The sequence below is a fragment of the Apiospora phragmitis genome (genome assembly GCF_038363925.1).
Source record: "Apiospora phragmitis strain CBS 135458 chromosome Unknown utg000001l:1.0-2902119.0:1.0-2906034.0, whole genome shotgun sequence".
In the NCBI taxonomy this organism is placed as follows: domain Eukaryota; kingdom Fungi; phylum Ascomycota; class Sordariomycetes; order Amphisphaeriales; family Apiosporaceae; genus Apiospora; species Apiospora phragmitis.
Window position 1 is genome coordinate 2,402,067 of NW_027117399.1, and position 24,152 is coordinate 2,426,218.

General features: G+C 56.2%; 12 protein-coding genes across 12 annotated transcripts; 4 read left to right on the forward strand and 8 right to left on the reverse strand.

Moving 5' to 3' along the window:
* Positions 1–135: 135 nt before the first annotated feature.
* Positions 136–492, forward strand: PG994_000729 (uncharacterized protein; the record flags this gene model as incomplete). The annotated part of the gene is made up of 1 exon (XM_066852138.1): positions 136–492. The coding sequence occupies one exon, from the start codon at positions 136–138 to the stop codon at positions 490–492; it is 357 nt and encodes a 118-aa protein (XP_066722770.1).
* Positions 493–1,418: 926 nt separating this feature from the next.
* On the reverse strand, positions 1,419–3,261 carry PG994_000730 (uncharacterized protein; the record flags this gene model as incomplete). Its single annotated transcript, XM_066852139.1, has 3 exons — positions 1,419–1,526; positions 1,559–2,176; positions 2,215–3,261. The coding sequence occupies 3 exons, from the start codon at positions 3,259–3,261 to the stop codon at positions 1,419–1,421; spliced, it is 1,773 nt and encodes a 590-aa protein (XP_066722771.1).
* A 1,476-nt stretch (positions 3,262–4,737) lies between these two features.
* PG994_000731 (uncharacterized protein) lies at positions 4,738–6,529 on the reverse strand (the record flags this gene model as incomplete). Its single annotated transcript, XM_066852140.1, has 5 exons — positions 4,738–4,931; positions 4,962–5,432; positions 5,518–5,964; positions 6,038–6,300; positions 6,333–6,529. 5 exons carry the CDS (start codon positions 6,527–6,529, stop codon positions 4,738–4,740), a joined length of 1,572 nt encoding a protein of 523 aa, XP_066722772.1.
* Positions 6,530–6,859: 330 nt separating this feature from the next.
* PG994_000732 (uncharacterized protein) lies at positions 6,860–7,462 on the reverse strand (the record flags this gene model as incomplete). Its single annotated transcript, XM_066852141.1, has 1 exon — positions 6,860–7,462. The coding sequence occupies one exon, from the start codon at positions 7,460–7,462 to the stop codon at positions 6,860–6,862; it is 603 nt and encodes a 200-aa protein (XP_066722773.1).
* A 687-nt stretch (positions 7,463–8,149) lies between these two features.
* On the reverse strand, positions 8,150–9,858 carry PG994_000733 (kinesin motor domain-containing protein; the record flags this gene model as incomplete). Its single annotated transcript, XM_066852142.1, is given in 3 exon segments — positions 8,150–8,754; positions 8,768–9,594; positions 9,611–9,858. The coding sequence occupies 3 exon segments, from the start codon at positions 9,856–9,858 to the stop codon at positions 8,150–8,152; spliced, it is 1,680 nt and encodes a 559-aa protein (XP_066722774.1).
* A 673-nt stretch (positions 9,859–10,531) lies between these two features.
* PG994_000734 (uncharacterized protein) lies at positions 10,532–13,072 on the reverse strand (the record flags this gene model as incomplete). Its single annotated transcript, XM_066852143.1, is given in 5 exon segments — positions 10,532–10,624; positions 10,686–11,275; positions 11,286–12,800; positions 12,862–12,948; positions 13,048–13,072. The coding sequence occupies 5 exon segments, from the start codon at positions 13,070–13,072 to the stop codon at positions 10,532–10,534; spliced, it is 2,310 nt and encodes a 769-aa protein (XP_066722775.1).
* Positions 13,073–13,676: 604 nt separating this feature from the next.
* PG994_000735 (mitochondrial 37S ribosomal protein bS21m) lies at positions 13,677–14,383 on the forward strand (the record flags this gene model as incomplete). Its single annotated transcript, XM_066852144.1, has 2 exons — positions 13,677–13,690; positions 13,744–14,383. 2 exons carry the CDS (start codon positions 13,677–13,679, stop codon positions 14,381–14,383), a joined length of 654 nt encoding a protein of 217 aa, XP_066722776.1.
* Positions 14,384–15,477: 1,094 nt separating this feature from the next.
* PG994_000736 (uncharacterized protein) lies at positions 15,478–15,958 on the reverse strand (the record flags this gene model as incomplete). The annotated part of the gene is made up of 2 exons (XM_066852145.1): positions 15,478–15,626; positions 15,829–15,958. 2 exons carry the CDS (start codon positions 15,956–15,958, stop codon positions 15,478–15,480), a joined length of 279 nt encoding a protein of 92 aa, XP_066722777.1.
* A 343-nt stretch (positions 15,959–16,301) lies between these two features.
* Positions 16,302–17,237, forward strand: PG994_000737 (uncharacterized protein; the record flags this gene model as incomplete). The annotated part of the gene is made up of 2 exons (XM_066852146.1): positions 16,302–16,907; positions 16,971–17,237. The coding sequence occupies 2 exons, from the start codon at positions 16,302–16,304 to the stop codon at positions 17,235–17,237; spliced, it is 873 nt and encodes a 290-aa protein (XP_066722778.1).
* Positions 17,238–18,567: 1,330 nt separating this feature from the next.
* PG994_000738 (uncharacterized protein) lies at positions 18,568–19,817 on the reverse strand (the record flags this gene model as incomplete). Its single annotated transcript, XM_066852147.1, has 2 exons — positions 18,568–18,983; positions 19,088–19,817. Coding segments are annotated over 2 exons (1,146 nt in total), but the record flags the coding sequence as incomplete, so codon positions are not given.
* Positions 19,818–20,419: 602 nt separating this feature from the next.
* Positions 20,420–21,895, reverse strand: PG994_000739 (glycoside hydrolase; the record flags this gene model as incomplete). The annotated part of the gene is made up of 5 exons (XM_066852148.1): positions 20,420–20,689; positions 20,731–21,073; positions 21,097–21,284; positions 21,354–21,481; positions 21,544–21,895. 5 exons carry the CDS (start codon positions 21,893–21,895, stop codon positions 20,420–20,422), a joined length of 1,281 nt encoding a protein of 426 aa, XP_066722780.1.
* A 1,237-nt stretch (positions 21,896–23,132) lies between these two features.
* Positions 23,133–23,947, forward strand: PG994_000740 (amino acid transporter; the record flags this gene model as incomplete). Its single annotated transcript, XM_066852149.1, has 3 exons — positions 23,133–23,236; positions 23,296–23,509; positions 23,675–23,947. 3 exons carry the CDS (start codon positions 23,133–23,135, stop codon positions 23,945–23,947), a joined length of 591 nt encoding a protein of 196 aa, XP_066722781.1.
* Between the last annotated feature and the right edge of the window lie 205 nt (positions 23,948–24,152).

Genomic DNA, 24,152 nt, shown 5'->3' on the forward strand with positions numbered 1-24,152 from the left:
GCCCAAGACGACGTTCCGTTGATGAGACCTGCTTCCTTGGTCCTTGCGACCTAGGGCAGCCGGCGAACGCCCCGCTGCCTCCCTCAAAGCCTGTGGTGCTGCGGGGGGCGTAATGTGTCCGTTCTCGCGACCACCATGTCCGGGTTGCCCTCGATGATGCCCGCCTACACAGGCCAACGGCATGAGATCCCCCGCGGGCCGACACCGAAACCTCGGAAGGGCACCACAGGCGCGATGTCGCTAGCCAACAAGTCCGCCACTGCTGCGCGGACTACAGGCATGGAACAGGCCCCTACCTGCGTATGTATGCTGCCCTGTGTTGGTAGCCTCGGATCCGTCAGGCATGGAGGGAGGGATAAGCCGGTCTGCTCGAGCAGGAAGCGGCAGATCCTTATGTCAGACTGTGCTTCGGAAGCTGTTGACCTGCTGGTTTTGTTCTTGTGGATGCTGCAGGCTGGCTGCTCTGGGCGCGCCGAGTGCAACGGTGGGTAGACCAGGAGTAATGGGGGTTGCGGGAACGGTTGGCATCGAGATCCAGGGATGCCTCAGTTGGTGCTTTGCTCTGGAAGGTCTCGTGTTTCGATGCTAGTGCGTATGACTAAACCTGCGAGGGGTTGATTACTGGTCATCGCATTGGTGCGGTCGGTCGGGCTGGCTGGGAAACTCCTCGATAGCTATGGCGAAGGTAGCACATCGTCGCTGCGCCTTTGCAGAATCACGGTGCTTGCGAGGGAATGTTTGGTAATCTCTCGGCCACACTGCCCGGCAACACTAGACCCGAATAAGCATTTGCTCAATCAGCTGAAAAAGTAACTTATAGAAAGGAGGCCATGCATGCTCCCTTGCAAGAGGAGAAAAGGAAGAAAAAAAAAGGAAAAAAGAAACGACGCGAGCAGGATTTGAACCTGCGCTCCGAAGGAAATAGATACCTAGACTCAGAGAGTCGGTTCTAGTCTATCGCATTAGACCACTCTGCCATCGCGCCCTCGTGGTTGGGTCTCTCCACTGAGGAAAAAGTTTTGCTTATTATGGCTTATACCACATGGGAGGGTGACGAGTTTTCCATGGCCATTTCATTGGATCCTTGTGGCGGGCTGGATAAGCCAGGTCTAATGCGACGATGGATCGGGGGCGCTATCTGTACATGAGCCAGCCCCCCCCCCGCGCGGAGACATAGCTTCCCTCTGCATACAATATCAATCACAGGCAGTACAGGCTGTATGTCACTAAATAAGAATGGCAGCACCCTATCGTGATTTGAACATTGATATTCATTAGCATTGATGAAATATTGATTAAAGATTTACTAGATTAACCGCCCGCCCCATGAAACGGGCGTGATTCTTTTTTCCCCCTCTGTTTATTCCCCTTTTCCTATTACTCCAATACACCACCCAAACAAACCACCCCTCCTATATCTACTTCAGCGTGACCCGGAACGTCTTAGCCATGCTAGGCGTCCCGCTCGCCGACACCGCGAACAGGTAGTAGTACCCCGGCAGCAAAACCCCGCTATCGTCGGGCAGCTGCAGCGCGTAGCGCCCTTGCACTGGTGGACCTTGGTGAGGGGCACGCGGCGCTGGTCCGTGTTGATGGAGTGGGTGGCGGAGCCCATGCGGACCAAGACAAAAGACGTGGCCGGCTCGGCGTCGCGGTTCATCGTGAGGGTGAACATATCGCCCACCTTGGCGGTCGAGACGGGGAGACCCGTAATCTCGGGCCGGGCGGCCGCGCTGCCGTCGGCGTTGAACAGGTACGGCGGCGAGAAGATCTGGCCGTCGGCGTGGTCGACGCTGCGGTCGCAGTTCTTGGTCGACGCCTGCGGGTTCGCCACGTAGCACAGGCCGCCGCCGCCGCTCCAGACGGTGCCGTCGGCGAGCAGCAGGGACTCGGAGTGGTAGTTGCGGGCGATGGCCTCGGGGGCCATCTTGGCGAACGTCTTGGTCTCGGGGTTGAACAGTTCTGGGGTGAGGACGCCGTCCGTGTCGGTGAAGACGTGCGCGGTGGGCTGTCCACCGGTGATGAGGACGGTGCCGTCCGGCAGCACGACGGCGTTGGAGAAGGCGCGCGCGTAGGCCATGTCGCCGACGCGCTCGACCGTGGCCGGCTGGTCCGGCTCGTCGATGGTGGTGATGTGGGCGTGCTTGTTGGCGGCGCTGTCGTCGTAGTCTGGGCGCTGCCGGCCGAGAAGATCTTGCCGGGCTCGTACATGACGTTAACGCCGCACATGGCATCAACATCATCGCGGACGGCGGCGGCCTTCACGGAGCCGGCGCCGTTGGTGCCGTACCAGTGCTGCGCCTTGCTGGGCCCGGCCTGGAAGACGGACCCGTTCTTCCAGCCGTACAGCCAGGCGTGGTTGTCCTCGCGCCAGATGCCCTCGTGGTCGACGGTCAGCATCGGCTGCACATCGGCGCCCTTGAGCAGGGTCCACTCGTTGGTGGCCGGGTCGAAGACCTCGCCGTTCTTGCCGCCGCGGCCTCCCGAGTAGGAGCCGCCGATGGTGAAGACGTTACCGTTCGACAGAGTCGTGGAGGCCTGGTAGCCGCGCGCGATCTTCATGTCCGGGCCCTCGGTGAACTGGTTGGTGGCCGGGTCGTAGAAGCTCGTCTTCTCGGCGTTGGAGCCGCCCGTGATGATGATGCGGCCGTCCTCGAGCGAGCTGATGCCGGGGCAGAACATGTCGTGGTGCGTGTTGGAGACGGTGCGCTGCGAGATGGCGCCCGTCTTGAAGTTGTAGTCGGCGAACTGGGTGTAGCCCGACGCGCCGCCGAAGTTGGCCGCGCCCCAGCTGGAGAAGACTAGCATCCGCGACGGCTCCGGGAACTCAGGCACGACGTAGGCGGCGACGGGGATGATGGGCAGGCGGACCAGGTCGGACCACTTGCCCATCTTGGAGACGTCGTACGTCTTGGGGACATAGATGACGTCAAACTGGGCGTCCTCGACCCACTCCAGCAGAGTGCCGTCCGTGCTCTGCTTGATGTGGCAGATCCGCTTGGTCTTGTCGTAGACGGCCTTTTCACAACCGGCCGTGCCGCTGCACAGCGTCACGCAGTCTTCCGTAGACGCGCAGTTCTTCATCTGCTGGGCGCTCGTGCCCTGCAGGTCGGTATCAGGGCATATTTGATAGTCGTTACCGCCAATGGCCTTGGCGGCGGTGGCGGTTGGGCATTCTGCCACGTTGAGGCCCTTGACGAGGGCCGACGCGGCGCCGATCTGTATGCTGAGGCCCGCGGCCTTCTTGATGTTGAATACCATATTAAGTGAGTGTAGGTAGTGAGTGGAAATGTTAATAAAGAGAGTCAGAAATGCTTTCGAAGAAGAGACAGTGATGTTTTGCACTTGAGCGAGTTAAGTGAAAGAGTGTAATATGCCAACGAGTTAACGATGACAGAGCGAATGAGCGAGTGTTCAGAAAAAACGAAAGACTACTGCCGTAGGGAACGGTCAGATTTGCATGCAGGCTATTAGGGAAGCTTGTGAGGAAGCCAGAAGCATGTGTCCCAAAAGAAGAAAAAAGCCACGAGATGCCAGCGATCGTCCGAAGTCTTATACCGAGACCAGACGAAACCCCTACTATCAGATGAACGATGCTTAAGTTTCACCAGTAAGACTTTTCGGTCAGGGATGCCCGCGGCGCGGACGGCAAAACCCAGAATCATGGAAGACGGTTGTCGTGATGCCCGACTCAGCGATGTGCTGTGTTGCAATGCGCGCGGGTACGATCCTGGTTGAAGCGGGTACACGATGTCAGGGTCCGGCGGTTGGACGTGCTGGGGACTGCCATGCGGAAAGCCATTGGGTATGGCGAGGCCAAAGGGTCGTGGGTGGTGTAGTGGGTGGATCGAAGACGGTAGAGAGGCGGCTCTAACCGTTTTATTCCGGTAGTAATAGATTCACCATTCAGGTGCAGCTGACTTCTCTCGGGGATTAGCTGGACGGGCACGAAAATAACAGTAAGAAGCCGATGTCACTCTGATAACGAACAAAGGCACCAAAACGGAAAGTCTAAAATGAAATGAATCGATTCGGGGATTGGCACCGGTGCTGGGCGCCGTCTCCGTTGCAGTGATCGTTGGTAGCCCCAGGGAAACCTTGTCTAGTGGTGGATCGCTCTCTCTCGCCATAGCCTCCACGACGTCGTTTTCTGCGTGGGGGCACCCTGAACGGCCCAGGGTCCAGTACCCGCAGTGAGCTGGATGCTAGCACTCATTCGTCCTTGGCGCCTGAACAACCTGAAACCCGACTGCATCACGACCTGTCATTTCAGAAGCAGGCCCTTGCGATTCTATAGTAGATATGTACGGCACATTTGTATGTTTGGTTGATCGATCGGGTTGTTGTTGTTGTTGTTGTGATAAGATCTGAGTTTCTGCCAGCATCCATCCCGACGCGGTGGGTGGCTGTAGATTGGTAGATCTTGGAAATCCGCACGTGGGTAGTACCAACTCGTAACGTATATTAGATCTCGACATTTGTCGCTTTGACCTGCGAGCCAATTCCGGTGTGGATTTAGAAATGTCGCCCGAAACAGAAAGTGATTCCGTTCCATAAATCCGGTTCGGAATCCAGGACGCACGCAGAGGGAAACAGGCTGACAGGCTCGCATTCTTTGGTTGTGCTGCTGCTCGATCCACTGCTTCAATGCTTCTATGCGGCAGTACGTAACCACCGACTGACTCGTACAAACAAAATTGTCGTCATCCACCTAGCTACAACTTCTCCCCGTCAATGTCAAATGTCAATGTCAAGCGCCGAATAGCGACTACCCCGGGCGGTCGAATAGTCAAAGCAGCCATCCGACTGCTTGGATGAACCCCCTACCACACCGTGAGCCTTGTCCAATATGTCCTGCACGGCCCAACTGGTGCGCTCGGCACCAATGCGTGCGCCGACAAGGTTGGGTGCACCCGGCCCCAGCTGCAACGCTCAAGCCTACCGGTAACAAAAAGGGGCACATCCTCCCTCCACTGCATGTCGTCCGTGATGCAGGGGAGTCCACCCGCAGCTGGCCACGGGGTAGTCCGCCAGCAGGTTTTGCAGGTAGGGCAGAGTCGTGAAGTCGGTCTGGACCCCGGTGGCATAATATATGTGATCGAATAACGGCAGCACTGCCTCGTGGTCCTCATCCTGTTTCTGATCCCGATCGAGCCCATCGAGCTCGACCTTCCAAGTTTGAGTCGATTCCTGCCATTGACGGGAGCGCAGGGTAGTGTGCCGGCACAGCGTCAACTTCCCACTGGCTACGTGCTTCTCAACTATCTTACGGTATGGCGAGGTGATGCTGCCGCCGTTCCTCGCTGCCTTGATCTTCTCCCACCGCTCCTCGTCCGTATCGGCCGACCAGAAGGCCGCCTGCTCGAAGTTGCGAAACTTGCCCACCCACTCGAGGCCAACATCGAAGGGCTTGACCTTCAGTTCTCCTCGCACTATGTGACCCCTGAATTAGCAATCTATGGCTTGACCGAGACCTCCCAGTTGAAAGTGACCTGGTTGAAAGAAGAAGCAACTTACTGATGAGCCAGACTTTCGAGACACCCCTTCTGATCGCCAGATCAGCGAGTTGGGCAGAAGTGAGGCCGCCACCGACAATCAAGATATTCGTCGCCTTCTTCGAGGCAATCCTCTCCTTCACACGAGTCGATGGAAAGGTCCGGATCTTCATCGCGTGTGTTATCGCGTCATCACCACCTTGATCGATCGGGCCCGGTATCGTGGGGGAGTTCGCCGGCCCGACCGCCAGGACCGCCACGCGGGCGTATCGAGTCGTCTTGTTCGTGCGAATGGTGAAGACCGGATCGTCCCGGCACGCATGGTCGACGAAGCCATACCGAATATCCAGCACCTCTTCGTGCTGGATCACATCGCGTCGCAGGCTGTACCGGTCGATGAGACAGTTGCAGTGGGCCGAGAAGAGGGGCGTCGAAGGGACGAAGTAGTCGTTGCGATCGCGTTCGTCGACTGTAGGTTCCGCTCTGGGCCTTTCAGATGTCAGCAACGGGAAAACGCAATACAAGTTGGAAGAACGACTCACTGCTTCCGCGCCCTCTCTTCTTCCGTTGGTGCTTGCTCACTTCTTTACCAACACAGCCGCAGATCTCCCTCAGCTCCTTGCCCCGTCCGTTCATGTGAGCGTACGACAGCAGCCCATCCTGCTCGGCTGGATCGATGTGGAAGAACATGGGGCTGCGCAGGTGCGAAATGTCAAAGGTCCGAAACAGCGTGTGCCACCGTTTCATCCACTCGTCGCCCGTGGCGTCCAGCACCGTCAGGTCCAGCAACGCGCCGCCGCCCCGGCTGGGCGGACACCGGCAGTCGGCGGGGCGGACGGCGCCCGTCCGGTAGTCTTGATGGACATCTTGCGCGCGTGCTTGCGGATCCAGTGGTACCGCTGGTGCTCCTCGTCGGTGAACGTGGCGGCGGGCATGCGTTCGCTGAGGCGGCTGGCGACCGCGAGGCCGGCCGGCCCGCCCCCGATGATGATGACATCTTTGAGTTCGCTGTTGGCGGTGAATTCGGGAATCATTTTTGGGCAGAGTACTAGACTAGTTATGGCTGAGAAATGTGCTCGGAAACCGTTATTGGTGGCTTGAACTTAAAGGGCATCTTGATATAATTGCTTGGGACCGAGGACCTTGAGGGACATGCCTCTGATGTCAATGCCATCAAGGTCCCCGTACTCTCATGCAAGCCTCTGCAAGCCAATTCGATTAGCCATGAGGAATAGATTCGAATACGTAAGACGTTGGTGTAGCCTTTCGTCCCTTTCGTTCTTTATTTATCGGCTATTGGTAGAGGCTGCGACAACGATTGAGACCATCCTTTGGGGTCCGGGCAGCAGATTCGTCGTCCTTCTTTACTCAAAGTGAGTGGCAACATGGTGGGCAACCGCAGCTTCATCGCCCTCGAAAGCGCCGCACACCGGACAAGTGGCAGTGGCAGACACGACATCGGTGGCGGCGGGAGCCGCATTCGAGCTGCCCTCGCCGCCTGATGCTGCGTCGGTGGTAGTAGCAGCCGATGGCTCGTCCTTAGCCGCCGCCCCCTTGCGTCCCTTTTTCTTCTGCTTGGCCGGTTTAATGTACGCAGCCAGATCGATCTGCTCCGACGGCGGCTCGAAATGGCCTTCAAAGCGCACATCTTGGTACTGCGGCCGCTGGCGCCCCTCATTCCTGATTTGGGGTGCTGGTCCAGTCGGCGGAAGAGTGGCGCCAGTGAATTCCGATGATGATGATGCCGTGTTTGAGGCGTCCGCCGCTGGCTTTGGCGCCATCCGTTGCACCCGTCCGATGCGGCCGTCTGCGAGACGGACCTTGATTCCACGGTGGTGGTCGCCGCGAGTCAGGACATCGCGCACGACGCCTTGAACCTCGCGGCCGGTGCGCTGGTCAGCTTTGAGCACGATACTCACACTGGCGCCCGGTTGGACTTGGGCAGTGGTGGGAACCCTGCTCGCCATAGAGAAGGGGAGTAGAGAATAGTTCTGATTGATGCGAAGTCCTGAGCAATGCAATTTTCCCACTTCGGAGATTTTAAATCAAAACTAAAAAGCTTTCAGATAGCAGCTCAGTGGTTGAATCAAAGCCAAAACCTGATAATCTGTAACTGCAGATTTCGCAAGCTGATCGAAGTTCCTATATTCAATGTATCAAATCCAAGATAGGGGTTGATTCGGTTTCTCTTTTTCTTGATGGTTGGTTGCATCACACGAGAGCGTCTTGGAGGGGTTGTCAGTGTTCGCTAAGGTTAACGGAGAAGCCAATAGCGCCACATCCCTGCGCCACCGTAGCACGGACATGCACACAGACAATGCCAAAGTAAGTGCCTGTCAAGATGCAAGATGCGAATCAACGTTGTCTAATTTACAGTTGCTCATGCAGCTGTCCATTGACATCATTTAAATTGTTTAATATACTTAACATCTCATCTAGGCCCATCCACTGCCACTATCCATGGAATTTGGGCTATTAGGCTGCAAATTTCCGTGTATGTTTAGGATAGGTTCGGAGATATGTCACACGAGCGTTTCTGGTCATGTAATCACACGGGCGCAAAAGAAAGTTCCGGAGTGCATGCATGGTTAATGACCAGTGTATGGACGACAGTGTAATCTCTTAATGTAGTACCATACCCGAAACAACTCAACCTACACTATATGATACACGTAGTAATACCACGTCTCCGGGTTATACTCCAGAATGACCTCCCGGTCTATCATGCCCGAGTCCACGACGAACTGCTCCCACAGGTTCATCTCGTAGCAGCAGGCCTCGCCCGCCGCCGGCACCAGTGAGGCGCAGACGTACTGCATGGCCTTCCGGGCCCGCCTCGCCTTGTCCGGGCTATCGACGTCGCTCGTCATCTCCGGGCAGAGCAGGACGGCCAGCTGCGGCGCGCCCGACGAGCCCGAACCCGAGCCCGTGTCCACATCATCGTCGCCGTCTAGTAGGGCAGAGGATGATGGCTTTAGGCGGATCACCATGCCGGGACGGAGGCGGTGCCGGAAGGGAACCGACGCCGCATCGGGGTCGGGGTCGCGACTGTTCGGTTTGGCCGACACCCGAGGAGAGGATTTATTAGGAACAGCCTTGGCACTAGAAGTAGAAACACCCGACGCAGCTGTGTTACTTGCCGGAGCAACAGTACTGCTCGCCGGAGCAGTAGTAGCCACCGCTGCTGAAGAAGGCGGCGTGACGCGCAGAATCTCAGCATACCGCAGCGTATTCTTGCTAAGGCCCGACGTCCGCCAAGCTGGGATTGACACAAGCAATGACAGCCGTCTTGCAAGCGCGGCCGCCCGCCGGGTCAAACACGTGCTTGAGGACCTTGGTCAGCGCGCTCTGCCGGAACGGGATATGAGGCGGCTGCTTCTTCTTTATCGCCCCCGTTCCCTGCTGTTGCCTCGACGCCGCCTTCTCGGCCATGGCGTCCGCCAGGGCGCGGCCCCGGATGCAGTCCTTGAGCACCGATAGACTAATATTGATCTCGCGCGTCTCGCGCATGCGGTCAGCCCCGTGGACCGCAACGTCGCGCGCCCCCTCCGAACCCGCCAGGTCCACGAGGTACAAAAACCCGTCCTTGCCGCCGCCGCCATCGTGCTTTTGGATGCGGATCCGACAGATGCTGTGCGACCGCGACGAGTCGTCGTTCTTGAGCGTCGGCGCGGAGCGGCGGAACGCCGTGGCGCGCTCGATGAGGTCCTGCACGTCGGCATGTTCCTGTACAGTGCACTCTTGGGCGCCCACCAGCTGCTGGACGCCTTTCGCGTCCTCCATGATCGACACGGGCTGGCGCCGGTTGAGCAGGTCGAAGGCCGCGTTGCCAGCCAGCTCGATGATAGTGATGGACACCTGCCGCTCGGAATCCGGGTCCAGGTCCACGAGGGCGTCGACGACGAGCTCCTCGAGGCGGCTCACGGTGAAGGTCTTGCCCGAGCCCGTCTGCCCGTAGGCGAACAGGGTGCCGATGCCGCCGTTCCACGCAAAGGGCACGAGGTGCTTGACGTGCACATCAAAGATCTCCTCGGTCGTCTTCTCGGGCCCGAAGAGTCGGTCCACCTCGTACTTGGCCGACTTGAGGACCGGCTTGCCCCTTCGGATGATGGTACAGATCGTGGATATCGACCACGCCGCTATCATCGTCATCAACATCACCAGCGTCGGAGCGCGGGTACACGGCGCAGGGGAAGCCGGACGCGAGGTCCTCTTCCAATTGGGGCCGGATCCTCGCCGCCACGATCATGTTGGCCTCGGCCAAATCGGCCGTCTGCCCAGGTCTCCGCGCCAGTGGGGCTGGCTTGGCCCGTTCGACCAACGATTCGTACAAGGCCGCATTGTCCAGGTAGAATTGATCCATGGCGGATGACAGCGTCTGCTCGAACCTATCCTATCGCCAAGGAGCCCCAAAGTACGAGGCAATGTCTGTGTTTTGAAACAATATAACAACAGATCTGCCGTTGTGCTAATGCGATGATTGAATATGTTCGTTTGAGAGTATCGAACTTTTCAATCTATGTAGATTATCGATGTTGTCTCAGGCAGCAACTTACGGTTCACTTGTTTCTTTGGTGCTTGGTTTGTTTATCCTGGACGCCTGGTCTCCCTGTGGGTGTGACAGGCACCCCTAATCAGGCTAGGCGGGGACCAAGAACGTAGGGAAGGCCCTGTTGACGACCATCATTGAGCGTTTGCGTAGTGGCAACACCTTTCGACACCTATTTTAACCACTAAACATCTTCATTACTTTATATACTATCTTGCGTTCTTCGGGAACTTCGGCTTACGTTGAATTGTTCCGGAAACGTAACCGACGGCCTGTCAAGTCGCAAATTGGGGAACCGTCTGCATTCAAGTTAGACCAGAATCGCTCAATGGCTCCACGGTCGGCTGTGGGGAAGACTTGGCCCACCATAATATTTGTGTGAGGACCCCTTTGCTTCGGAATGCCTATGCAACGAGCCCACACCTTGCGTCGCTAACGTCATACCCCCTATTCTACATATTGTCAAGTCTTTAATATCGGATCGTCATTATGCTGATAAACCTCTCTTCTCGCTCTCAGTGAAGAAGATGACCATCCTCCAAAGCTTCTTCACCAATGCTTCTGCCTCATCATCAAGCGCCTGTAGTCATGTCAGCAAATAGCACTTTCGCGTTTATGCGAGGGCAGGGCGAAAGACTTACCTCAGCCAGCTCCTCAACCACCTCGGCAGGCTTGGAGTGTTTCCGAAGATGCTCCTCGACAACCTCAATAAGGAGTTCCTCTTGCACGCCCAGGTACTCCACAAGCTTCTTCTCCACGAACGGCCGCAGTTTGTCACGAATGACCGTCTCGTCCAGGAAGTCCCATTTGACGTCCCATTCCCAAAGACCTTCCTTCTCGCTGGGAATCTCTTGAGCCAATGATCGGACGGCCTGCTCGCGCTCCTCATCGGACATGCCGGCGGCAGCCATAGGCTCAAACTTGATGGGCACGAGCTGCCGACGGGTGCTGGAGTCTTCCTCCTCATCTTCGAGCAGGCCCTCCACTTCGGCAATCGTTTTGCGCTGCGGGGCCGCGCGCTGGGCTTGTGCCCTCTGAGCAGCAGCGCCGAGAGAGAGCTTGAACGGTTGCGGCGCAGGCATGGCGGCGCGGCTGTCTTCTCTCTGCTGCATCTCCTGGGCTTGTCGTTCAAGGAAGGAATCGGCCATGCCACGGGCCTGCTCCTGTTCAGCAGCCTCCTTAGCTCGCTCCCGTTCTTCGGCGGCGCGGTCAGCATCATCCGCCGCAATCTCTTCGGGCACGGAACGCGGTTCGGTTGCGAATCCAGGCGCTCCGGTCGGCGAAATACTCCTCCTTCTTGCGAGTGGCCTCGGCGTCATCGTCGAAATGCTTGAAGCGCTGTAGCAGTTCCTCACGCTTGCGCGCGATATTGGCCTCGTCAGAGTCGTCACGATCCTTCTCGCGCTCGAGTGCGGCAGCCCGAGATCGTTCGCGGTTCAGCCAGCGCCGTTCAGCGTCCAGATACAGTTTCTCGGTCTCGGCGTTCTGCTTCGCAACACGACGCCTCTCCAACTCGTCGTCACTGGCATCTGTTTCCTCGTCCTCACGGTTCAGGTGCAGGCCACCATTAGTGGTACCCCCATTAACAAAGTTGACCGACCGATTGTAGTCCTTGCCCAGGTCCGTCTTCTGGCTTTTAGGACCGGATGGGGCATTCATCATTCCGCGAGGACCCAAAGGGGTGTTGTTCGAATTTGAGTTGTTGTTCGGAGGTGGTGATGCGAGCCTCGAAGCTCTATTTCCGTTGGCCCGTTGCCTTTCAAGAGCCTCGAGCTCCTCCTCCCGCTTCAACCGCTCCAGATCACGCTTAATGCTCCGCTCACGGAAAGCCGCAATTTCTGCAGCCACGGTCTCGCGCATCTCGGCAGGGATGTCGGCAAGCTCATCCTCTTGGGCCAGGGGTATGTTGACCACCTCAACGTTCTCGCCACTCTGGCCCGAGGCGTCGCCCATGGTGACATCTCCATCTGCATCGGCTCCCGACATTGCGGGAGGGTAGAAGAATTTTCGGACCATCTGTTTCAACGCACCTCTAGCTGCCTCCAATTTGGCCTCGGCATCAGAGTCGTTTCCGCAGTTCTCCTTGTACGCCTCGAGGTAGTTGATCGAATTATCGTCCAGTTTGAACTGGAGCTTGCTCTTGTCGAATTTCTCGTAGGTCTCGTCGTCTTCGTCTGTCGCACCATCGCCCGAGGGCGCCTGTTTCTTGGTGGGTATATGTATCTCCTTCAGAAGTTCCGAGGCTACCCACAGTGATTCGGCATCCTCAAACTGCGCAAAACCAAAAGTCATTTCTTTCCCATGAGCGTTGGTTGCCCTGTCCCATTTTCGTAGGCTGCCGGCTAGTTTGAGCATCTGCTCGATGTTGTCGTTGCCACCGAGGCCTTCTGTGATTCCCTGTACAAACATTGTGCGGATCAGTTCCTCCTTGGTCGGGGGAATGAGAGCCTGCATGTTGTCGCGGATCGCTTGTCTTGTCTGATCCAAGCCGCCTCGTTCCATACCAATACCTGGCCGACCTGGACCACCAGACGACATGGGCGCTTCGCTGTCTCTGCGACTAGGCATGCCCGGTGTCGTGGGCTTGGCAGGCAATGTTCCGAGACGAATGACTGGGGCATTGAAGTTTATGTTTGGCATATTGGGAGGAGCCTGGAAACTGGTAGGCAAGCCGCTGGGTCGATTAGCTTGGTTGATGCTTGGCTGCTGAATGCCAGGGGGCGCAGTGCCTGGGGCAGACATGCCTGGAGGAGGTCCTACATGCATTCACAAGTCAGTACACACGAGGTTCACTGCAGATGTCGGGACTGTTCTTACCAAGACCAGGGGCAGATGGCATGCCTGGAGGGGCGCCATTTGCACCAGGGTAGGAGTTGTATGTCGGAGGAGGCCCGAAGCCAGGCACTGGAGATAGAGTGAGTGAATTAGTTGATGACCATGCCGTCGTTGTCACCGAAAACAACGAGGCGCAAGTAGCAGCAGGGTTGGCGCAAGAACACTTACCTCCTCCGTACGGGTTGTAGGCCATGCTGTCGACGTTCCAGCTGTCGCTTCTGCTCGATAGTCCGAAAATGCTCTGTGCAAATATGTAGACGTCGCTTGTGTGCTATCGAAGTGCCGTACTGTGTTGCTATGAGTGCGACAGGGGTGAGGTTGGTCGAAGGTGGTTGCTATCGGCAAGAATGAAAGCTGCAAGCTGCTTTGCATCCAGCATCTGCAACCTTGTGTTTGGCTCTGCTCTGAGCTCAACTAAACTTGGCCTGCACGGTTGGTACGCGACCAGGCGACTTTTTAGCAAGCCTCTTTAGTGGAGTCGCGGGTGGGGTTAGCGCTTGCCCGCATTAGTCCAATCTGCTGTGGCTGCAGGTGCTTCCACAAGCCCGGAAGTCGGATGATCCAGGGCCGACCAAAAGTTGGACAATCGCAACAATTAGGTACAGCTAGCTGAGCTTCAACACGCATATTCAACCTGGAGCTCATTGAGATTGTGATAGTTGGTCTGCCTTCTGCACCTTTGTACTTGACTTGGGGTCTGCTAGGATGTAAGTTCGATTCTCTCATTTCTCCGGCTTGAAGCAAGGACTCATGTGTATCTCAGGGCGGCCGAATTGAGCCGAGTCGCCAATGCGGCCATGCGATCCACCTCGTCGGTGCGAGCAACCACCTCAACATTAAGCCTTGCATCTTCTCCGTCACGAGCTTCGCAGGATGCCATTACGGCGTCCTCCGGGCCTTGAGCATCAATGGATGTCCGGCACGCACAACGCGGCACTACGCCGACTGGACCGCACCCTCGCGATCTCGGCCGTCAAGGCCCGACGAAGGCGAAATCCTCAAGCCGACCGGCCCCTCCTCGACAAGCTCCCCCGCCGCCAACCCAGACGAACGCACGCGCATTTCCATGTTCAGGAACCGCAACGCCGGCCGCACGTTCGATGCCCCGGATCCCGACTTCACCATCTCCGGGCTCGGCGGCAGCAAAAGCTCGATCGACTCGACCGACTTCACGGCCACCTTCAAGGCCGGCGACTTCTCAAAGCGCGGCTCGCCCGACGACATCGCGGCCATGACCGCCAAGCGCCCCGCCATCCGCTGCGTGCCGCGCACCGGCCGCACCCACCACATCTCCAAGGGCGCGGACATCGGGCGTGCGTTCAAGATGCTGGAGATGCAGTGCGCCAGCAACCGGGTACGCTTCGACTTCCAGAAGCAGAGATACCACGAACGACCCGGCATGAAGCGCAAGCGACTCATTAGCGAACGCTGGCAGAGAAAGTTCAAGAACGGGTTCAAGGCTACGTGCAAGCGTGTATCGGAACTGCGGCGGCAGGGCTGGTAACGAACGATGCTGGAATGTTCCTGGGCACTTCGCGGTACTCGGATGCAGCCTAGCCGAAGAGAGCGGTGGCATCGGATGGATGTACAATATCATGTCACAAGTCCAAGTCAGCCTCGAAAGGCTGAGTGGGCCATGTACCTATGTAGCCTGTGTAAAAGAAAGAATAGAATACTGAATCCACATGTCCAGACGGGGTTATATCAGCCTGGGTGAAATGTATGAACAGCCTCAGGTTTGGTCATTCTACGGATTACGATAATAGCAACAGGAACCCCCTGGTTATTTTCAAGGGGCGTTATGGTAACGAAAATTTCTTGAACTTGTGGCTTTGCTTCGTCAAACCAGCGGAGCCCACATCTCTTGCTAACCAAGTCCTAAATGGCAATGGAGGCTTTGATGGATTCTATGGCACTCGCACCACGGTTTGTTCGAGCAGATACCAGTACCGTATTACCACCCACAAATTTGAAGAAGCTGCCCACATTCGAACCCAGTGGCTTCTTCCGTCTGGTATAAGTGGAAGTCCCTCACATTATCGGCACTCCATCCTGGCCCCTCATCGCAGTTTGTTACCATAACCAAGTAAGTAAACTTCCCACGGCGGAGAGTGGCGATAGCGGTTTATCCACTGTTAAGACTGCTAGGGGAATTGCTTAGTTGCCGGTGCATACGATGGAAGGGAGGGAAGTCATCTCCGGCACTTTCGCACAGAGGCATATGGGTGGATGATAATCATCGTTTTCCTTGTATCTTGCCACGTCAATTGTTTATATCATCGGTCCCAATCCAGGTCGTCAAAGTCCACCCTACAATACAGTTTAATCCTTTCCCAATCCTCTAGGCAAGGTTCATGGCTCCGCGCCCATGGCAATTTAGTAGTTGCCTTGCATATATGTTCTTGACACGAGCCTTGAGCTTCTCTCACTACTGCTTCTCAGTGTATTCTTCCGAGAACCCCTAAGACACGAGAGCTCCCCTAGCCTCCTCTTCCAGACAGCAGCCCGGGAGGAGGATGTTGTACTTATAACCACTGCCTCTCCGTCACGAAGTATGTCATCAATGTAAAGCTGTGTGTCCTTGAGGTGCGCCGGTGGTCAATTCAAGGAGTGACGGGCATTATTATATAGCGTATCATAGCCGTACGTGTTCTCCCGGATGGAGTCCAACCAGTTCATGTCGTGGAACCCGGATTCCTTGAACTCATCGGCATCCAGCGCCAGGCGCTTATAGAGCTGGGCCATGGCTATGGCGGTTGCGTAAAGAAAAGCCTGAAGTGTAAAGTTCATATTTCGAGCTTTGTAGATCGAAGAATCGTTATGGCTGTGTCAGCGCCGTCGTACCTTGACTCGTTGGTACTCTCATTCTCAGTGACTGAGAGTTATTCCATGTTGGCTTGCGTGCTCAATGCCTATAAGACCTTTAGAAACTCATCAGTCTCGAGTTACCAGAGATATTGCGAAATCCGGGCGCTAGCGGGGACATGGCTATTGCGACCTGCTCCCACATCCGGGCCTGGGGATCGCCCGGGGAATTCATCAAGCCCTTCTGGAGGATGCCTCGTAGGATCTTGTCCATGCGCCATCCGTCATTGTCGCTTCGAATGGTATCTCAAATCAAGATATGTGACCCCAGCGCGTTGATGTTAACCTTCCTCAGGGGTCTCGGTCCCTCCCACTAAAAAATGTAGTGAGCCCCCACAGCCACTTAAACCCTGGACGCGTTCTTCGCCTTGAACCGCGTCGCAACTCTACCTCTACAACCACATCACCGCTTCACGGCTTGTGCTTGCAGACGTATGTCTATCAGGTTCCCGATTGACATCGAGTATTTCCATTTTTTTTTTTTTTTTTTTTACTTCTTTTATTTTGGGACTCAACTGGTCCGCAAGCGACCAGACCATAAAGCTATGACATCCGCCATGGCGCATCCCGGAGTTGGAGCAGCGCCGCCCGATCGCTCTCCCGAAGCGCCAGCACACCAAGAGCAAGACGACATCAAAAGCACAATCGAACTTTACCACATGCTAGACCAATTAGATCCCGCCAAGAAATTTCCTCCGGATCTTGTCCAGATTCTAGTCAGGGCTGCGATTCGTGATCCTGCAATCACACTAGAGATAGACGGTGCAATCCGGAGCCGGGACGTCTCGGCCCAGGAGGCTCCCCTACATCCGCAATATGTGGAGTCGGGCCCGTCAATGGGGGCGGCACATACAGAGCCCACTCCTGGGGTGCCAGCTGCATCCACGTCATCTTCAGACGCAACCGTCACCTCAGCTCCGGTCGCACCCGCCCCGCGGGGCCAGAAGCGTGCAGCGCAAGGCGGCCCCTCTGTATCACCACCACCTCGTCGCCTAAAGACGGAAAGTTCTGTACAGACGGTTGTACAGCTTCGTTTCCTTACGCCCGGATTCAAACCATTGGCCATTTCTGGAGATCCTCAGTCACCGTCGGCTTTCTTTCGGAGAAGCGTCGCCTCGCCTCTCGAAAGTGTGACAGTCCCTGAGAAGCTTGGCCCTGATAAGGTAGATGGAGGCCGACAGGTGGTTCCAGTGGGATTAGCACCGCAGCGGGTGATATTGGCTTAGAATCCTGACAATTCAACAGCGGAAGACGGGGAGGCCATGGAAAAGGTACCTCTAGAACTGCGCGAGGTGGCGAAAGCGTACCCAAGGATCTTGATACAAATCATGGCCGACTTGGACGGGTATCTGAAGACGGATCTAGCCCCCATAGATCGGGAATACACTATGGATGCCATGGATGTGACTAGGGACATGGGCAGATTCCAATCTTACGAATACAGAGATACAAGCCCCAGGGTTTGCGTCTCGAGATCTCCTGCTTACCGATGAAACTCGTACTGCAGAGGGATACGTCTGAGGCGAAAATCTTTTCAGACGTCTGCACGAAATGGTGTTGCGAGAGATAACTTGGAAGGCATTGTTCTTGTTGTTGTATAGCAAAAGATGGTGAAGGGGAAGATTCGTCTTTTAGCTTCTGAATGCTGCTTTGGCTTGCTGCTACGGTGGTAGGAATAAAACTGATGTGCTGAAGAGAGCTTCCCCTTATATAGATAGGATTGGGAAGGAGCTTTTCGTCGTGGGCCACCGTATGTTTCTAGCAGGGCGTGATCGGCAGGCTGCTGCAGCTGTCGCCCTCCAAATATCGATGACGATCGACGATGGCCGTGTTTGGTACCAGGACCTCACTTAATCAAGAATGATTCGTGTAAGACCGAAAATATCTTAAGGCGGAGTGGTGTATGCTCCCTAGTGGCATCCGCCAGCTTCGGACATTCCATGTCAAGAAGAATATAGGGGGAACCTTGTGGAACGACAAGTTATGCCCGGTCACACAATCCACTTGCTCAATGTCAGCTCTGGTTTCCCACAGGCGATGATGCCAATCAGTCGCCAGATTCGTAGATGCCGCGGAAAGTGACGATCTCCTGCGCCACTCCTTTCCCGAGTTCGTTTCCCCCACCGCTTGGACTGGTAACAGGAAATATTGTTGGAGCCGGCCCGTTGCAGCGTCCTGTCGGGCGAGCGCATAGCTCTCCTCGCTCGAAGCATAGTAAATGGCGCATGGCGTACAGCAACCTATTCGACCATTCATTCATACTTAGTATTGTCGATAGTTCAGCTCGGTTTTGCCCGTGACAGTTCCCTCATAGGTGAGAGGCGGTCAGGTGCCAGGCAGCGCTAGGGTCCCTTAACTGTTCGACCACAGCGGCTGCCACGGGGCTCTCTCAAAGATGGGTTCCCCTGCCAACTGATTCCCACTGGTTCTTTTGCTTTTTTCCCAAAACTTCCGTCTCCGAAGCAGGCAGCCTGGCAACCATGTTTCCCATCGCCTCACAGAATCCTTATGGTCAAAACGACGACTAGTAATCGTCGCAATTAGTCGACTCGCAATAGCAAGACCATAACTCTCATCCCTGCACAACAAGACCAACACGGCTCCATTCTTGTGGTTGAACTTGGGGGCAGCTGCGGGAATCAATAAACGACGACTGAAAGGCCCCCAATAGCACGGTATCATACTGGTCACACCGCAGCAACGGCCTTCAAATGCTTAGAAACTGCACAAATTGACTTGACAGGAGCCACGAACCCCTAGGATTCTACCAGGTCACCTGGTCAGAAGCCATGAAACTATAACATAATAATATAGAGATTCTTTCTAACCGCTTAGGAAACCCCTTGCATTCCTCAGAGCGGCACAGGCCTCTTCCTTCGTACCGAGGAGTGGGTACGTCAGGAAGTAGCCATGCGGCATGTTCTCAGTGGTGTGGAACTGCACCTGGTTACCCGCCACGTCCATCATCTGCTTCGCAAAGATGCTGATGAACTCGTAGACGCCATCCAGATTACCCGCGTCCATGTAAAAGCGCGTCTCCAGCGGGAACGGATGGTGGAGCGGCGAGATGTAGCCCTCCTCCTCCTGCGTCAGGGTTTTCCCTTGGGGACGGTACGCGTCGACACCCCACTCGAGGAGTGGCACGTCGAGGATGTCGTATCGGCTTGCGACCGAGCGACTGTATTTCTGGACTGCCCCCGCCGTTACCTCGACCCAGGGTGAGAAGAGCACGGCGCCGCCTGTATTGCGCTTATAGCGTCAGCATATTGTTATCCATAGTCGTCGAGCAGAAGCTGTTGCGGCTGGCGAGAAGAGAAAAAAGAAAGACGGCCAATCTACGTACCTGGCTGCTGTAGCCCCTGAGCCGCTAGATAGCGCAGGACGGCCAGGACGAGGTTGGCCCCCGCCGAGTCCCCCATGAGGACGACGTCCCGCGGAGGCACGCCGAGGCCCAGCACGTACTGGTAAGCGGTGAGGAGGTCCAGGACGGCGGCGGGGAAAGGGTGCGCGCGCGACGCGAGCCGGTACTGCACGTACAGCACGTGGGTGGCGTCGTCAAAGTGGCCGGTCGCCAAGGCCGCGATGTTCTTGGCGTTCTCGTCGGGGTCCCAGCCCGTGACCAAGGCGCTCCCCGCGGCGTAGACGATGACGCGGCGACGTGGCGGCGGCGGCGGATCCCCTGCTGCTGCTGCTGCTGCGCTGTTGTTACCTGGGGGCGCGGCGGCGGCGACGACGACAGGTGCCGGGTACCACACGGCACCCACGGGTTCGGGCTTTGTGGCGGCGGCTTCGGCGCCCAGGGCGCCGCGGAAGAAGGTGACGTCGGGGGGCGCAATCAGGACAAAGCGGTCTTGTGCCTTTCCGGGAACCATTTGCCGGGGCTGCTGGTAGCGGATGACGGCGAGGTAGCGGAACAGGGCGCGCAGGATGGCCACGCCCATGCTGAGTTTGTTGCCCCATTGCGGCACGGTCCGGATTGGGGCGATGCTGTTGCGGAGGGCAAGGTATAGCAGGTGGGGAATGTTGATGGACCAGAACCCTATCGTGTAGAGGGTTCGAAAGGGCTGAGACGCCTAGGTGGTAGAGGAAGACATCTTGGGCGGGATAGTACCAGTGCCAGTACCAGTGACTGAAGCGTTTGGTGTGCGCCAGTGTTCCTCTGTGGGGGCTACTGGTCAGCAAGGTGCGAGCAATGAGTTACAAATAAGTCGAAGGATTGAAGGTGAGGATGCGTGGGCTCTCGGCGCCTGGGCCGGTGTCGCACGCAAAAGTGGACATCCACCATGTGCGTGCGATATAGTGGTATATCTACTCAATGCGACACCCGGGCTCTGAGTGTCCGCGTCGAGGGCATCGACACCCGGCGGCCCCACTTCGCCTACGGCGTGGACTCGCTGGTGGCCGTCGAGCTCCTGCACTGGTTCTCTACCGAGATCCGGGCCGACATTCCCGTGGTCCAGATCCTGAGCAACCTGTCGATCGCGGAGCTTGCCAAGGTCGCGGCGGAATCAAGTGACTACCTTGCTAATAAGTCCTCCTCATAAGTTTCAAGGGTGAGCTTTAATTTAGATAGCGTTAAATATAAGAGAGCGGACGGGATTCTTAATGTCTAACAGGCTATAGTCGTGTATAATAAATCCCCTCTTAGTAAACTATTATATTTCACGCCCTTTGTTTAAATCTGTGTTGTGTTGGTTCCCATGGTAGCTTTACCCTTACCATCTACCGTGGTGATGCGCACGGCTGCCGTATCGTGTCGCTTCACCCGGAGCACGACCGATTCGGAGAAGATACCGATATCCTCGCCCGTCCACATATCGTGCACGAGGTACGGACCCCGCCCGGTAGCTGTCTGCTCCAGCCCCGGAACTTGGGCAAACTCCAGCTCCATGTCCCGCTCCGCCTCCTTGGTGTTGAGCAAGAAGGCGTGCACGCCCCGGAGGAGCTGCCGGCCCAGTAGTCGGCCGGGTGCGTCTCGTTGCCCACGCCGTCCCAGCGGTACGGCCGCGCGCCCGCGCCGTAGACGGGGTCCTGGTTGAATGCGATGAGCTCCTCCGCTTTCAGGACGGCCAGGATCTCCGGGCGGATCGCGTCGAGCCGGGTGCCGATGACGAGGGGGCTCTTGAGCGCGGCCCACAGCGCGAAGTGGCTGCGGTTCTCCTCGAGCGTGAGGTTGCCGTTGCCGACCTCGAGCATATCCCAGTCGTTGCGGCCCCAGAAGTTCGAGACGTTCCCGTAAAAGGCCGCCTGGTTCAGGATCGGCATCAGCGCCTGGCTGCCCTGGTGCGTTCCCGTCCAGGCTGGGTAGATGTCGCTGTACATGCGCCAGCTGTGGCCCGTCGCATTCCCCACGCCACGACGTTGGCGTGGCCCCAGATGCAGAGCGAGTACTGGATCGTGTGGTTCTGCGCGAGGAGGGCGTCGCGCATGCGGTTGTATCTGATGGAGCTGTTTGACGTGGACCAATCGTAGCCCGGAGGCACGTACCCATCAGGACTGCCCCCGTCGTCCGGGTACATGTAGGGCACGTCTACCCATTCCTGTGGGACATTGCAGTTGTCATATTTCAGGTCTTGTTTTTCGGCCAATTATCGTCTGTTAGTTCCTACCTCCGTTGACTTGATTCGGTGAAACGATGGTGGGAAAGACTCACAGTCGACTCCCCACTCTGACCATGCTGCTGCATCAACCTCTTCGTAGCCCAAAGAGCCAGGATAGCCCCCACACGTTTGCGTACCTAAACCCGTCAATGATCGCATATCTTCCTTGGCCCTTTATCACGACTAGATGTGTACTCACCTGCGTCACCATATATGCCCAGCTTCAGTCCTCTCGCATGCATCTCATCCGCGACGTGTTTGATGCCCCTGGGGAACTTGACAGGATCCGGGATAATCCTTCGCGTCGCATTATCCCGTGTGGTCCCCTTGACACTCCAGCAGTCGTCGATGTTGACATATTGATAGCCGAGGTCCTTGAGCCCAAGATTCACCATGAGTTCGGCAACGCGGATGAAGACATCGTCGTTTATATCGCAGCCATATTCGTTCCAGGAGTTCCAGCCCATAGCAGGCAGACGCCCAGTTCCATCCGGGCTGACTAAAGCGTCGCCCACATTCAAGAAGCCTAAGAGCAGTAAAGTTGCAATCATATCGAGGGAAATGTTGTTTGGCACTCCGGGTCGTAGCACAAGTCACTGTTGGACAGCAGGAGGATTAACTATAGACATAATTACGGCTGATATTGCGCACATAATGTTGCCGAAGAGCTCGCAACTGTCCCAAGAGGGGACGACCAGTATTGCCTGAGCGGGATTGGCATTTGTCGTGCGACAAAAGTTCCACCAATCGGTCTCGGTTAAGTAAGTGAAGCATTTACCCCAAGCAACCTCTTCCACAAAGAAAGCTCGACCCCACTGGTTGCAATCGTGCTAGAGGCTATAGAGACCCCGCGCAAGCCATCCAGTTGACTATTGCCGCAGCCAGGGCATTCAAGACGGGTTTGCACTAAAACGGCCTTTAAAGATCCTATGATACCCCCAGTTTCCCCTTGCTTGAGTCTGACCAAGTAAGATAAGAAATGACACAAAAAGAGTTGCTGTTGATCCATCATAGCATACGGTATATGCTATACACAGCTCCCATCCCTCATCCTCTTCCTGAAGCCTCTTTCCAAATCACCGAAAATAGAAAGAGCAGACCAAGATTGGTTCCCGCCATGGTACAGCGCACCCCTGTGCCCGGTTATACCCAGCGTAGGCAAAGACGAGGCAGCGAGGTGCCACCGTGAACTCCCCCGAACAATTACGCAGCACGCCGCCATCATCTACACGGACGGCTCTTTCGATGCCTGAAGGGGGGCGACGAGGGCTGCAGCGGGCCTCTGTTACTTCGCCCCCCACACGAGAGCAGCCAAATGCTACTCGTGGAACCTAGGCTCCGGCCTTCAGATTGCCGCCGCGGAGCTCACATGCATACACAAAGCCCTACAAATTGCCCGATCTTGGAAAGCTCCCTGCTACATCTTTACCGACAGCCAACACTATCATTTTGACAATTTTGTTGCATCCATCCCGTGCCGAAGGAGTCCATGGCCTCCTCAATAGCCATCAGTTCAGAATTGACAGGCTATGGAATTCGATAACACACACATCAGCCAGTGAATTAAAGTTCCGAAAGCGGAGAGAGCTACCTCTATTATAGAATATTCGCGGGTACCCGCGGGTTAATTGCCGAAGAGCAGTCAAATGAGGCTGACGGACTCACCGCTTGTTTCCCGGTCTAGTTACTTACTTATCTACTTAATACCGAACCTCTACCCAACGGGATTATATATTGGTCACCATTAATATTCCCTCGTATGTAAAGCGCTCAGTTCATTCACTTAAAATGTCAGCAACCAGTATAAACGAGGACATCGTAGCCGAGGTTTCGGCAAGCGAGGTTCCGGTTCCGTGGTGTGAAGAGTTCAAGAAAATGATTAGCAGTATGGAGTAAGTGAACGCACTCTGTTCCATGGCAGAGTGCTTACATGGGTCATCCTACTCTTCAGTTTCGCGACGTCCAGAGCGCCAGAGCTTCAGGCGTTCAAACTGAATATGCGGCGGAAGCTGCAGTCGTTCAACGATAACAGTATGCCCGAGGGTAGCACTTTGGCATCTCTCACCGCGAGGCGTATAGCAGTTGCCAAGGGCATGTTTGGGCGCTTAGGCGCCAACGTTAACATTGAGCCCCCGTTCTTTATTATCTGGGGCTGCAACACCTTCGTCGGGACGGAGTTTATATGAACTGCGGGTAAGCCACGATAACTAGGATTCTCCCTTCCACCGGTATCCACAAGTGAAGCTCCAGAGGCTGGGTACTAGTTACTAACCGCCATAATTCAACAGTGTCTCGATCCACGATAACGCCCCCGTGTTCATTGGCGACAGGGTGCTGATCGGACCCGACGTTTGTATCTGCCCATCACCCACGCACTCGATCCGGACGTCCGGCGGGAAGCTAGCGGCACGTCCTTCGCCCGCCCCATCCATATCGAGGACGATTGCTGGATCGGCGCGCGCGCCTTGATCCTGCCCGGCGTCCGCGTCGGACGGGGTTCGACCGTTGCTGCCGGCGCCGTGGTTGCCAAAGATGTGGAGCCGTATTGTCTGGTAGGAGGTGTACCTGCGAAGCTCATTAGGAGGCTGAATGAACCCAGGTGAAGGGTTATGGCGACCACTAAAGCAAGTAGGCAGGCAGGCCCCTTGTATGTTTGCCGCGAGCGGCGCGGGTAAGACAGGGAATTCCACCATGGCGTCTTACCTGGGCTGTTGTCAGGCACATATCCATGTGAGGTAGACGGCTCTCCATACAGGAACGCCCCAGCAGCGTTGAATGCTGGAATGATGGGCAAGAATCGGTGACGAA